Genomic DNA, 13,858 nt, shown 5'->3' with positions numbered 1-13,858 from the left:
AGTTCCCATGTTCTCCTAAAAGCTCAGAGAAATTAATGTAGGCATGATGAAGGAAGGAAAGGAGATGAGGAGTGTTTTAGGCTGGGTTTATGTCATAGCAACACGTAGCGTTCAAACTTTGAATCTCACATTATAAAACCTGCTTAATAGCGGGCCATCTTTCATTTAAATTTTAAAATACCTGGCCACTCCAAAAAAGGAAACGGGCCACAAATGGCCCGCGGGCCGTAGTTTGGACACCCCTGATCTACAGTAGAGTTCAGCAGCTCAATTGATAGAATAATAGAATATTAAAGACACATCGTCGCACTTCGGCCGCATACCTGAGAGCTCTGCCGAGGGAGGCGAACACGGGGCAGGTGGGCATGTCACGAGGCTTATTGAACGCCCAGTAATACGAAGCAAAAGCCCCAGCCAGGGTCATCTGGCCCAGGGCGATGACGAAGTTGGCACACCAGAAGAAGAGGAAGACGTTGTAGAACTGGAGGAAGATGAGGTACTTGTGGTAGTGGGATTCTCCGCCGTAGAAAGCGAAAAGGCACTGAGACTCCGGGCAGTCCAACTTCATGTCTGACCTTGAGTAGTTCTGGAAACATCAGAGAACAGGGCGGCAGGTTAAAGAAGAGGACAAGGGCTGTAACGATCAGCTGACACGATGAAGACTCATAATACTAATATTAATAATAATAATAATAATAATAATAATACTATATAATGCATGATATATTACTGTATATACTGAGATATTAAAACATTTAACAGTATCTCCAAACGAGGACTGTGAATTATAAATATGAAGGATCCTTACTCTGTGCTACACTCTTCACACAAACACATGTGATTTAAGTTTTATTATGTCTGGGTGTCATCGACCACCCAATCCGGTCTCAATCCAACCCAGCTATTAAATATAGTCCATTTATTTTAGCTAAACTGCTCAAATAAGGCACAGTTTAATCTGATATATTAGCCAGTAGGGATGCAACGGTTCTTGCTATTTTATCGAACTGTTGGGGCTGCTGAGCGCGTGCTGGGGGTGTGGGGGGGGAAGGTTGTCTGTGTTTCTCCCTCCCCTGCCCTGTTCCTCCGTGTCTCCACCACACAACCCCATCCCCCGCCCAAACTTTCTACAGAAAAAAGAAAACTTTAATCTGAGTTTGCTAATTCCCTGTTAAGAAAATAAAAAGTTTGAGTATCTCCAGCTGTCTCTGTCTGGTTCTGGTTCTTATCTGTCTCGCTGGTGATAAAACTTTAATGTTTTATTTGTAGTTATTGATTGGACACTGATTGGATTGGTATTCTGTGGGCGATAATCAGGACTGCTTAGGACCCGGGGGAGACTTTTTTTTTTTTTTTATATGTATTTCTTTCACCGTGTCTCTCCACAACCATGCAGCAACCAATCAGAATTTTTTTCTGAATTTCCCAAGAGCGAATCAGGCTCTGAAGGCAGACGCTGAAGATTTAAGGGATAATTAAACAAAACGTTCTCAGCTGTGTAATCATGAGCGTGAAGAGGCGCCATCAGCTTATAAATCCACTGTTTGGGACCATTTTGGCTTCAGCGTTTAGTTTTATTAACAAGGTAAAAACACAGTCAGCAGATAAAGCACAGTGTGATATCAGTTGCCAGTTTTTGACTAGTGGTAAGAATAAGTGTTCCTTTTTTATAATAGATATTGTGATTTGAATTCATCTAAAATGTGCCTTTATTCTATTTAATTCTGGCTCTGCCAGTGTGAGTAGGAGCACCTTGTTAATGTGAAATAGAAAGGGCTAAAAACGTGCTGCATTTTGGAGCTAGATAAATGTTAATATATATCGAAACCGAACTGAAACCATGGCTCAAGAACCGCAATACGAACCGAACCGTGGCCACACTGTACCGTTGCATCCCTATTAGCCAGACAACGCTAATTACCACAGATATGAACAAACGCTGTTTCCATGCACGCGTGGTCTGTGCTGCGTTCACTGCTGACATCCGCCCGACTCGGTTTACTATGTGTACATCTGCACTGCTGCACATCCAAACACTGCGTTTGAAAGAGTAGCGTTTCAGCGTTCAGTGTAATAGCACAGATCTTCTTGCTATATTTACTTTTTTCGTATATTTACATTGGCGTAGAAACCGGGGGGGATGGGTGAGACATGTCCCACCCAATATTAAAAACAGGTGGATTTGCAGGTGGTGCAGCGAGCTGACGTTAAAACATATCTGGATATACGGAGATTTTTCTGAAAGAAAGGTAACGGAGCTTTCTGATAGCTGGTTAAAAATACACAAATCAAAAACCACAGATTAAACCCACTGTGAGCTTAATAAAATACAGATTGTGGTTGTCATTGTGACTTGTAGACTAGGATTGCAGGATTACTATCAACTATAATGAAGGGAAATTCTTTTAGCTAGCCTAACTAGATAGCTAGAAGCCGGAAGTAGTAGCCAGAATTTAGTACAAAACTTTATGTTTTAGTTTAAAGCGGGTTCTTAACCCTGATCAGATCCCTAAAATTGTGTGTTTTTCACAGGATCCATCTGCTCAGCTAATAAACATTTATTTGTTGAGTTAACCTGTTAAAATCCCTTAGCGTCTTAGATTTACTAATGGAATATATCTGGTCCTTTAGTAAAAGCTCATGATACTAACAGACTAGGAGGGTTTGGGTTATCTAACGTTTATATTAACTTCTGCCAAAAATCTTGATTTGATTTATATTAATTTAGCAAATGTGTCCCCCCCCAATATCCAACCCGCTCCTACGTGTGTCCCATTATATATTTATATTTACTCCCATGCCTGACAGCTCTGACCAATCAGAGGACACAGCCTGCTGGCGTGATTCAGACCAAAGAAACGAACTACAGGTGTAAAAAAAAAAACCCTGAGACATGGGAGGCTGCAGCTCAAATCTGGAAAACCCATTGCAGTGAGTCCATTTTCATCATGGAAAGCCTTCTCATGGACACCGCCAGCAACGTGCATCCAGACGCATCCAGAGGCTCCCAGTGCCAACCAACAGTTGATGTATTTCAACTCTCCTGTCGTCACCGAGGAAGAAGATGCTTCCATTGCATTGGGTTATAGTCTTATGAGTGTGTGTGTGTGTGTGTGTGTGTGGCTGAACACTCACCTCAGGATTGCAGGTTTGGTTTGCATAGATGCACTCCTTATTGCCCATGTTGAAGATTTTGTATATTGGTTCATTAGATGTAGACAGGAAGCTGAGCGAGGACGTTAAGGGTAAAAGTATATATAAAATATAGTGGTATTTTCCTATATTACTTATACAGTTTAATCCATATTTTCCTTCTAAACTATACAGACAGCATCGCTAAATAAAATTGGGGTGAAACAATTACTCGAGTAATTAGAGTTACTAGATTTAAAAAAATGATCGATTCATTTCCTTTGCCTCGAGGAATCGTTTAACTAATTTTAAAACGCAGAGCACGGAATTTAGCGGGGACTTTTAATGTGAAACAGCGCTCTTAGCGTTACATCACCCACGCACAGGAAGCAGGAAGTGGAGAAGGCGGAGGTTTTTGGAGCGGAGAGCAGGTAAATTTAATTTAACAAATCAATGAGATTAATATTAATATACCTTTATAACATAACGACGGCGCTGTGGAGTGCTGATTATTATTAATCTAATCTAATGTCTCTGTTGTAATAAACTAACCACACACATTAGACAAGTTCTCCGCTTAATACAGGCTTTATATAATGAGTAAACACAGAGCTGTAGAGTTTATAAATAAATATGTTAAAGTTACTCTGGCCAGAATGCACGGCCATGAACTTACTGTATTATGTCATTTAGTATTAGTTATGTCAATTAATTAGATCTGAGTAGTGTAAAACATTAATAAAAAAACAAAACAGAACTACCGTCTCTGCTGTTGAGAAGCTAAGATGCACAAAATAAATCCAATATTCATGCCTTTATTATTGATTAATGCCCTATATTTAATACTTACAAGAAATCCTAAGTTTAAATAATTTAACTTAATTTATTAAATTATTAATTATTAAATTATTACTTGTGGTATTTATGTCTATTTTGTGTTTTACTTATTTCTATTTGTGTTCGCAATGTGGAAATGTATGTTGTGCATTTAAAAATTAAACCAATTGGTCAATTCACTAAGTGAAGTTTCTTATTTTAGGAAATCTCTTATTTTATGTTTTATCCGATTACTCGATTAATCGAATCGATTTTTAGTAGAGTACTCGATTACTAAAATAATAGCCCTAAAAAAATATGTCATCAGGACCTATAAACTTGGTAATGCAATTAGCAAGCTGTTTTTAATGCAAATATAAGTTAACACGTTACAATTGACAGCACTAAAAAACATCTAAAAAAAAAAAACAACAACAACACGTGTTCAGGGTGTGACCAGCAATGCAAGGATACACAGCAGTGATGGCCCAGTATGCAATAACCACAGCCAGCAGGGCGAAGGTGAACAGGGGGTAAAACAGGGAGGACATCACGTGACCAATAGCCCTGCAAAAGAGCAAGTCATACAGTTTAGTAAGTTACTTAAACCATCAAGAACTTTCTGTTTTCAGATATTTAATTTATCACAGAGCTGATAATACCCTCATCATCCTCCTCCTCCACCTCTCACCCTGTTCTTTAATACTCAGGATCTCAGAGTATATAGACCAGTAAAGAGAAGAACTATAACTGTAGGACTGAACTAGTGCTGAGCGATATGGGAAAAATAAGTCATATATAACGATATGGAATTTTTAATATCACGATAACGATATATATATCATGATATACCACGTTTGAGTATGTTTTCAGTTATTCTTCGAAAAATATGACTAAATAATATCATTGCATACTTTTTTTCCCCAGCTTTATTTTAAAGTGACATTAAACCCAACTTTCACAAATGACTCTCTCTCTCTCTGTCTCTCTCTCTCTGTCTCTCTCTCTCTGTCTCTCTCTCTCTGTCTCTCTCTCTCTCTCTCTCTCTATCTACCTATCTATCTACCTATCTATCTACCTATCTATCTACCTTTTAGTGCAGCAAATGAAAACAAAATGATACAGGTATTTAAATTGAGTTATCAAAATAAACTCAATTAACATTTTTTAAAGTGTCCGTCAAATAACGTAAAGCAGCGTCACGTCGCAAATCCACATTATGAAGCTTTTTTTTTGTGAATATTACTTTATCATCACTTCTATGAACCGAGTTTATGCAAAGTGACCACGCAAATAGATTTCATCATAGCCTACTTTATATATTTGCATGAATAATGAATGAAATTACTGTAGAAATGACATGTGCGATATGACGATAAATATCGTGGGGGCGATAGAAAAGTGTCTATCGTGCTACTTACCTTATATCGTCCCCACGATATTTATCGTCATATCACACAGCCCTAGACTGAACAGTACAGTGTGAATTGTGCACTTCACGTACTTGCTGGCCTCTTTGATGAGAGCGATGGCGATTCTGATCCTGTTTCTGAGGAAGATGAGCAGCAGGATGATCACCACCTCCACTATGGCCAGAATGATGACTGTAAAGAGAAAAACAGACACTCAAATTCTGGGCTGCATTTATATGTTTTATTTTACAGAAATGAGCACTGAGTAAAAGTAGAGCTACTGGTTGCTGGACTTCATTACTGTAAGGTTGGGTGTGGTGGTCTGGAAGTGAGATGTGTTCTTAAAATATGTTGCGTGTTTCTATCTTGGTGGCAGGAAATACATGTGCGCCACTGACTGTTTAAAACCCTGACAACAGTCAACAGTCAGCTGCCCAATCCTTACACACACACAAATTAATGTATTGCAGAGTGCAAATCCAGCTTTTAACTCAACAATAAACAGAATAACGAAAAAAAAAAAAAAAAAACATTTCTGGTGTATCTTCAGTGTGAACGCACAGGTCAGTATCTGTCTCTGCTGAGACACACAAAAGCGCCACACTGTTAAGATATGAGCGCGCCAAAGTCAGAGCTCACCTGCCTCTTAAAGGGAATGACAACTAACACACTGATTGCTTTATTTCACATTACGCCCAAAATTAACCACACCCATGATTAATTAAAAGAATTAATTCATGCCTTTTGCACACTCACGATACCAAAGAGACACTGTTACGCCCTAAATCAAACTGCCTTCTCACTGCAGTGCTTCTACACTCGGACACCACAAGGACCAAAAGACACACAAGTCTTCACAAAAACAAAAGAGAAACACATCATTAAATATGGCAGTGCATCATGACTACCCACCACATTTCATTACTGTTGGTTAATTCTTTCTGGGTGAATTTATTATAGAAAGCTATGAGAAACTCACTGAAAGCCAGCCAGGTCTGTCTGATGTGGAGATACACAGTCAGGTCCATCTGGAAGCCCAGCTCCTTAAGGGTGACGTTCGAACCGGGGGCGTTCTTCAGATTAACGTACTCCATGCTGCAGTGGAAGATTCCTGCAATAATGGAAGCAGAAGTAAAGAACATGCTAGATTAATAATAAATAAAAAAAAAGAATCTGAGCCCTCAGAGTCCCTCTGAAAAACAAGAGTACATTACAGTGTGTTTATGTTCAACACCAAGCTAACTAACAGCAGAGTGTACAATAGCAGGTGCTGCCAAAGGTCTTCAGTAGGGCTGAACGATATGGTAAAAATTCTGCATCACAATATTTAAAGATATTTTTACTGTACATAATAACTGTAAATTACTACAGATATTAAAGAGGGTATTTGCAGGCATGGGGAAACCAAATTTAAGACTAAAGACCACATTCACAGTACAAAATATTAAGTTTGCAGTAAGTACAGACTTTACAGTAAGCTTGTAAAACCCCAAACTCTCAAACCTTCAGGATTTATACACCAACCACTGCCTGAGAAGATTTAAAAGGATCAGAAAAGAATGCCTGAAGATCAGAACCAGCCGGTTCCGTGACAGATTCTTTCCCTAAGGACAGTGTATTTTCCAATCCACTAGAGCAGGGATGGGCAACTTCCATGATGGAGAGGGCCACATTTTTTTCAGCATGACCATTGGAGGGCCACATGACCTCGCACTTCAAATAATTGAATATGAAAAACGCTACAAATGGTTTTCAATAAGAACAAATTTTTTATGAATTTATATCTGTATGTTTACAGCACCAACATTTATCAACAACTATTTTCTGCATTTTAATGCATTTTAATACGGCAAAAGACAAACCGTTTGCTTAAAAAAAGTGCAAAAAGGAAGTCCTTCATATCAAAGAACAAAAAGTTTGCTTAAAAAACTGATTGCAAATACAGTAGTTCCTCTGTGTAAAATAAGTTCATTATAACAAGTCCTTCATAAGCAACAAGGACAAAACATTTGCTTATAAAAGTGCAAAAGGCATTTGAACTCATTTATAACAAAGAACAAAAAAAGATTTAAAAACTGATTGCAAATAGCTCATTCAATAATAGCAGAAAACTAGACCACAGAGGCCCAACATTTATTGAAGCTAATGAGAGAGCTGTGGTTTGGCCTGCTGGCTCACAACGGACTGGATGTCAATGTCAATTTTCGTGGTTGTTTGGCAGCGTCAAAAGTAGAATTACGTTTTTTTTTTTTTTTTGTTTTTTTTTTTTAATTATGAAATTATGAAATTATTTTTGATCTATTCGCGGGCCGCACTGAGTGATGACTAGGGCCGTGTGCGGCCCCCGGGCCGCCAGTTGCCCATCCCTGCACTAGAGATTACCTTACCTGTCCAAGATACCATCCTCATTAGGGGTGGGCAATATGGCCCTAAAATAATATCACAATATTTCATGGTATTTTCACAATAACTATATTCTTGGCAATATGAAAAAACACTGATTAAAAAAATATATACTTCAACAATATACTACTGCAACAAAATGAAAATGACATTTTAGTATTGTATACAATATGATATGGCACACCCCTAACTGAAATATAAAAAAATCTATAAAAATATAAAGATTTGTAACAGAAGTAATTGATCCAGAATGTCATGATCCTAATAATAATGCACTCCAAATATCTCCATATATCCAGGATTAAAGTAAAATAAATGATACTGGACAGATATAATCTGTCTCTAGTAGATATATCATGGGAAATGGGAACAGTGTGAATTTTCCTTTTGCTAAAAACAGCAAAAAAGTAGTACCCTGATGTGATAATTAGGTGTGGATGATGGGACACGATATTTCAGGGTATAATATAATTCACGATATTCAAAAAAATTGGGGATACTATTGCGTACGATACGATATGGTACACTCCTAATCCCCATACTAACTTACTCTACTATAGTTACACTGCACCTACTAAACTGCCCTATAGGCCTATACACCTGTTAATAGCACTGTACCATCTATATACAGCTCTGGAAAAATTAAGAGAGCACTTCAGTTTCTGAATCAGTTTCTCTGATTTTGATATTTATAGGTTTATGTTTGAGTAAAATGAACATTGTTGTTTTATTCTATAAACTGCAGACAACATTTCTCCCAAATAAACATGAGAAATGGCTGAAATTACAAAAAAGATGTAGAGCTTTCAGACCTCAAATAATGCAAAGAAAACAAATTCATATTCATAAAGTTTTAATAGTTCAGAAATCAATATTTGGTGGAATAACCCTGGTTTTTAATCATAGTTTTTATGCATCTTGGCATCATGTTCTCCTCCACCAGTCTTACACGCTGCTTTTGGATAACTTTATGCTGCTTTACTCTTGGTGCAAAAATTCAAGCAGTTCAGTTTAGTGGTTTGATGGCTTGTGATCATCCGTCTTCCTCTTGATTATATTCCAGAGGTTTTCAATTCGGTTAAATCAAAGAAACTCATCATTTTTAAGTGGTCTCTTATTTTTTTGTCCCCCAGAGCTGTATACTCAGTTATATAAAAATTATACCCGTATATTTAACAGTGCTATATTGTATGCTTATAGTGTAAGTTACAGTAAGTGTATATTTTAGACATTTAGACATTAAGAAGGTGGATTTAGGACATTTTAAGACAAATTAAAGCCTTATTTTCACAAAAAACAAATTTAAGACTTTTTAAGAATCTGCAGACATTAAGGTACTCTGTTTAAATACAGTGATTTTTTTAATCAAAATGTTCTACACTTTATAAGGATTAAGCACACTTTGTTATAAAATGTGTAGTTGGTAATCTTTAATATAGTTGAGGAAATCTTCAATATGCAAATTAAAATCATATGAATATATAGTCCAGCTCCAGTTTTTAGAGCATCATTCCGGGGAGGGTCGTACCGTATCCGATGACGAGGATCACCAGGACAATCATGACCCAGACCATTATACCAGCCAGGAACCTCAGCAGCACGATGAAGATCAGACTCAGGACAGTTGCTATCACCAGACCACTGAGAGAAAACACAAAAACACACAACCAGGACTAGATAAATCTGACACAGCTTAAGGAGCTTGCCTTTATATTTAATGTATACAGTAAGATAATAATATTCTGTAATGGGGTTGTACTGTAAGTCATTAGCTGTGCAGTGGTGCACAAATGCTAAAAAAGTGCATGAATTTAAATTTTATGCATTAAAATAAAGCAAGATGACAGCATCCATCCATCACCCTTGAACAATTTGTTTTCTGCACTTTTAAATGTGGCGTCATTAAGCTGTACAGATTACTCCAAGTTAAACGTTTCTTAAATGGGGCACTAAATTACCCTCCTGACTTTTGCTGATGCCACCCTCAGCTTAAATTAGAAAAATACTGCTAAATATGCGAGGGGTAGTTTGGGAGGAGCATTGGGTGATGTATGGGTTTAGGGGTTAGGAAGGTTAGGAAATGGTTTCTACTTTTTTTTTTTTTTTTTTAAGCAGGACTGGTGTTTTACAACGTCAAGGAAACTTAAAAAATAATATTAATATTATACAAATATTATAAAATATTAAAAATGAATATGGTTTACAGTTTAGTGGCACTTTAAAGAGACAGTCTATAGATTTTATTGATTTGAAGAGAATTCTCTAGTGAGAATGCGTAATTGCACGTAAAATCCTGTCAAAATGAAGAGAGCAATTACACTCAATAAACCTGTTTTCGAAATTAATATATATTATATATTTACATATTTAAATATTACATATTTAATTATGATATTTTGCCACCTCCCAAATCAGAAACTCTACTGCTTTCAATCAAAAAAAAAAAAAATCATAGGGACTGTTGCCTTTATTGCTGCTGAATTATTTTATGTCATAAAATGTACATGAAATGTGTTAGCGTTTCCATGGCTGTTCTGATTGGATCTAATGTATAAATTACAATGCTACCTTTTAAAGGGCGACAGGTTTTAGATGAAAGATTCACTTACGTAACGATCCAATACCATGAGTGTGCAAAATCCTCAAAGATCTTCATTACCACCAGACGAGTTTCCATCACTATTGTGGCATTCCTGTATTAAAAAGTAATAAGAAAAGAAGTAAATATACAAAACAACACATTTAAAAAATGTTTCTTAATTCCAATTATATTTCTGGTAGCATTGGAGGCTTCCCTCCATATTTTACCAATTTTCTTGCTAAGCAACATTTTTGCTTATGTTATTGTCCTGCTGCATGGCCCACATTGTCTTGAGATTCAGATTAAAGAAAGTCCTGATATTTCTTTATACATGTACATGTATATTATTTATACATCAGCTCACAGATGCCTTGTGCTGATCCACGTCACCCTAGGAGTGATGAGGGGAAAGAGCACCATCTACTGTACCCACGCAGAGAGAGCAAAGCTGGTTGTGCTCTCTCAGGGCTCCGGCAGCTGATGGCAAGCTACATGGACGGGATTTGAACCAGAGATCATAGTGTGTGTTGAGCTCACTTCACTGCAGGCAGGAGGTCGCTGGCCTTTCTGTCGCTCTGTCCGTCATTAAATGTGGTTTTATTTCCTACAGTGATCTCATCGCCCTTCAGACCCAGAGCTGGAAAACACCTCCGGGTGACTGAAAGAAAGAAAGAGGAGGTGAGAAAGAGAGAAAAACAAATAACTATAATACTGAAAATAGTATTATCAGTGTATCTAAATCATTCACCAGGCCTGTCACAATAATTACATCATCAATTTATCGTACAGACTAATCCTCAATAACTTTTATTGACCTCAATACTGGCTATTAGGTTTTCCTTAGTTATTATATAAAAAGTGATATATTTTATTATTTATTTAGGATCTTTAAACATTTTATATACTTCAATTCCAATGTCAGAACAGTAGGGCTGCAACCCATGCTTATTTAGCTTATTTAGTTGTCAAATCTGTCAAAAATGTAATATATGTTGTTTCAATTAGTTGATTAGTTTAAAGTTAATTATTTCTGCTATTCATCCCCCTTCATCTCTGCTTCCTGTGGGTGTGGCTCCGGTTCCTATGCACATTTTACCTCACCTGCTCAATTCTGCACATCTGTGAACGTCACACTGATGTCCAGTCTCTGCCTTCATATAAAGTAGCTAGTTCTCACATCAAAAACGAAAAGGACTCATGAAAAGAGAATAACACCGAAGCTTGATAGCCTAGTCAATTATATTAGTAATATTAATACATGAAATTACAATAAAAACTATAAAAAAAAGTTTGGCTTTACAAACACCAGATATAAAAGCCAAACTGATGGTTTAGCTCAGGACGAGTTGGAGAACAGAATGAGGGAACAGTAGTTAACAAGAGCTCAGCACCTTTAAACCCCTTTAAAAACAGCTGGAGAACCATTTCAGGTTCTACCTGACAAAGTTGGCATCAAAGCTAAATGTGGCTACTTTTTAGAATCTAAAGGAAATCTAAAGCATATTGTGGTTTAACACTTTTTTTGTTTACTTCATTCTTCAATTGCATATGCATTCCTTTATAGTTTTGATGTCTTCAGTATTAATCTACAATGCACAATATAATAAAAAATAAAGAATAAACATGAAATAAGAATGTGCGTGTCCATTTTGTTGTATTATTTTGCTATTGCTGTTTCCTTATATCAGTAGCAAATGGTCTTAAAATGGCAACAATGGTACTAGTGTATCTCAAAATAAAAAATAGAAAATCATTGAAAAGTTACTTTATTTCAGTAATTCAGTTCCAAATGTGAAACTCTGAATGTGAAATATATGATATAGATGTATTAAACACAGAGTGATCCTTTTTTAAGCATTTGTTTATTTTATCATTGATGATTATGGCTTACAGACAATGAAAAGCCCAAAATCAGTGTCTCAGAAAATTAGAATATTATAAAAGACCAATTGGTGCTTTTGGCTGGCAGTGTGGGCAGTGTGCCAAGTCCTGCTGGAAAATGAAATCCGCATCTCCATAGACGTTGTCAGTAGTAGAGTGAAACATTAAGTACTGTAAGACTTTGTGGGAAAACAAAACTGCACTGACTTTAGACTTGATAATAAAACACAGTGGATCAACACCAGCACATGTCTCTCCAAACCATCACTGATTGGTGGAAACTTCACACTAGACCTCGAGCAGTTTGGACTGTGTGTCTCTCCACTCTTCCTCCAGACTCTGCTCCCTTGATTTACAAATAAAAAGTAAAATTTACTGATGATCAGTGATGGTTTGTAGAGACATGTCTGTCATCTGCTGGTGTTGATCCACTGTGTTTTATTATCAAGTCTAAAGTCAGTGCAGTTTTGTTTTCCCACAAAATATTACAGCACTTCATGCTTCCCTCTGCTACTGACAACTTTGATGGAGATGCGGATTTCATTTTCCAGCAGGACACTGTGTTTAATACATCTATATAATATATGACTTTCACATTTTAAAGTGTATGATAAAACGACAGTAAGAGGTTTCTTACAGGGTTTGCTAGCGATGAGCATTGCAGGACACAGCCGCTTTGCCAAGATGTTTGGAACGGTCTATGGAGCAACACAGTACAGATCAAAATGGCATAAACATGAAAATTAAATAAATTACTTGCTGACGGAGTGAACAACACTTCATTATTAACTTACCTCGCTATCTGAAACGTCCTTACAGAACTTTTTATAGTAGCTCCAGTCGCCGAGAGGAGCCTTGGCCTGCACCAGGGTCATGGAGCGAGTGGGGCATTCCTCCACACACAGCTAACCATGAACAGAGAAAATTATTAAGAGATAACTAATCCCATACAGATAGGGCTATAGACATTTGGCTAAATTGTAGGGGTGAAACGATTACTCGAGTAAATAGCGTAACTCGATTCACAAAAATGATCGATTAAATTTCTGTGCCTCGAGTAAGGGTTTATTTAATTTAAAAACTGAGAGCGCGGCATTTTCGCGACTTTTATTTTGACAACGCGCTCACCGTTACGTCACCCTCGCCCGGGAAGAACTGGCAACGTCTCTGCTGTTCAGAAGCTAAGATGCACAACACAAAGACGATGTTTATGCCTTTTTTATTGATTTATACCCTATATTTGATATTTACAAGAAATCCTAATTTGAAAGTAATGCAATTAAATGTATTTTTTTTTACTTGTGGTATTTATTTATTTATTGTGTTTTATTTATTTGTATTTGCAATTTGGAAATGTATGTTATGAATTTAAAAATATAACTTATCTAAACAAGGAAACCAACTGGTCATTCATTATTAAGTGAAATGCCTTTTTAATTGCTCTTTAACCAAACAAATGTTTTATCCGATTACTTGATTAATCGAATCGATTTTTCAGTAGAGTACCCGATTACAAAAAGAATCGATAGCTGCAACCCTACTAAGTTGACTGAATTTAAGGGGGGCACATAATTGGACTGAGAGCTACAGGAGGTTTATTTCAACAATCTGCCTGACATCCTGCAGCCACGTG

At 36.9% G+C, this 13,858-nt stretch overlaps 1 protein-coding gene across 3 annotated transcripts in view; it reads right to left on the bottom strand.

The window, feature by feature from the left end:
- The window catches only part of LOC103025262 (choline transporter-like protein 2), a 66,049-nt gene that overhangs the window by 16,433 nt on the left and 35,758 nt on the right, over positions 1-13,858 (bottom strand). For all 3 annotated transcript variants that reach the window (XM_022664968.2, XM_022664967.2, XM_022664969.2), the window contains exons 6-15: positions 13,020-13,130; positions 12,863-12,923; positions 10,882-11,002; positions 10,373-10,456; positions 9,292-9,404; positions 6,340-6,471; positions 5,453-5,552; positions 4,423-4,515; positions 3,136-3,226; positions 324-586 (exon numbers count right to left, since the gene is read on the bottom strand). In XM_022664968.2, the coding sequence (XP_022520689.2) occupies positions 324-586; positions 3,136-3,226; positions 4,423-4,515; positions 5,453-5,552; positions 6,340-6,471; positions 9,292-9,404; positions 10,373-10,456; positions 10,882-11,002; positions 12,863-12,923; positions 13,020-13,130 (1,169 nt within the window). The remainder of the gene's footprint in view (positions 1-323; positions 587-3,135; positions 3,227-4,422; positions 4,516-5,452; positions 5,553-6,339; positions 6,472-9,291; positions 9,405-10,372; positions 10,457-10,881; positions 11,003-12,862; positions 12,924-13,019; positions 13,131-13,858) is intronic.

The sequence above is a fragment of the Astyanax mexicanus genome, chromosome 19 (genome assembly GCF_023375975.1).
Source record: "Astyanax mexicanus isolate ESR-SI-001 chromosome 19, AstMex3_surface, whole genome shotgun sequence".
Taxonomy (NCBI): Eukaryota; Metazoa; Chordata; class Actinopteri; order Characiformes; family Acestrorhamphidae; genus Astyanax; species Astyanax mexicanus.
This window is presented reverse-complemented; position numbering and strand designations above follow the sequence as displayed.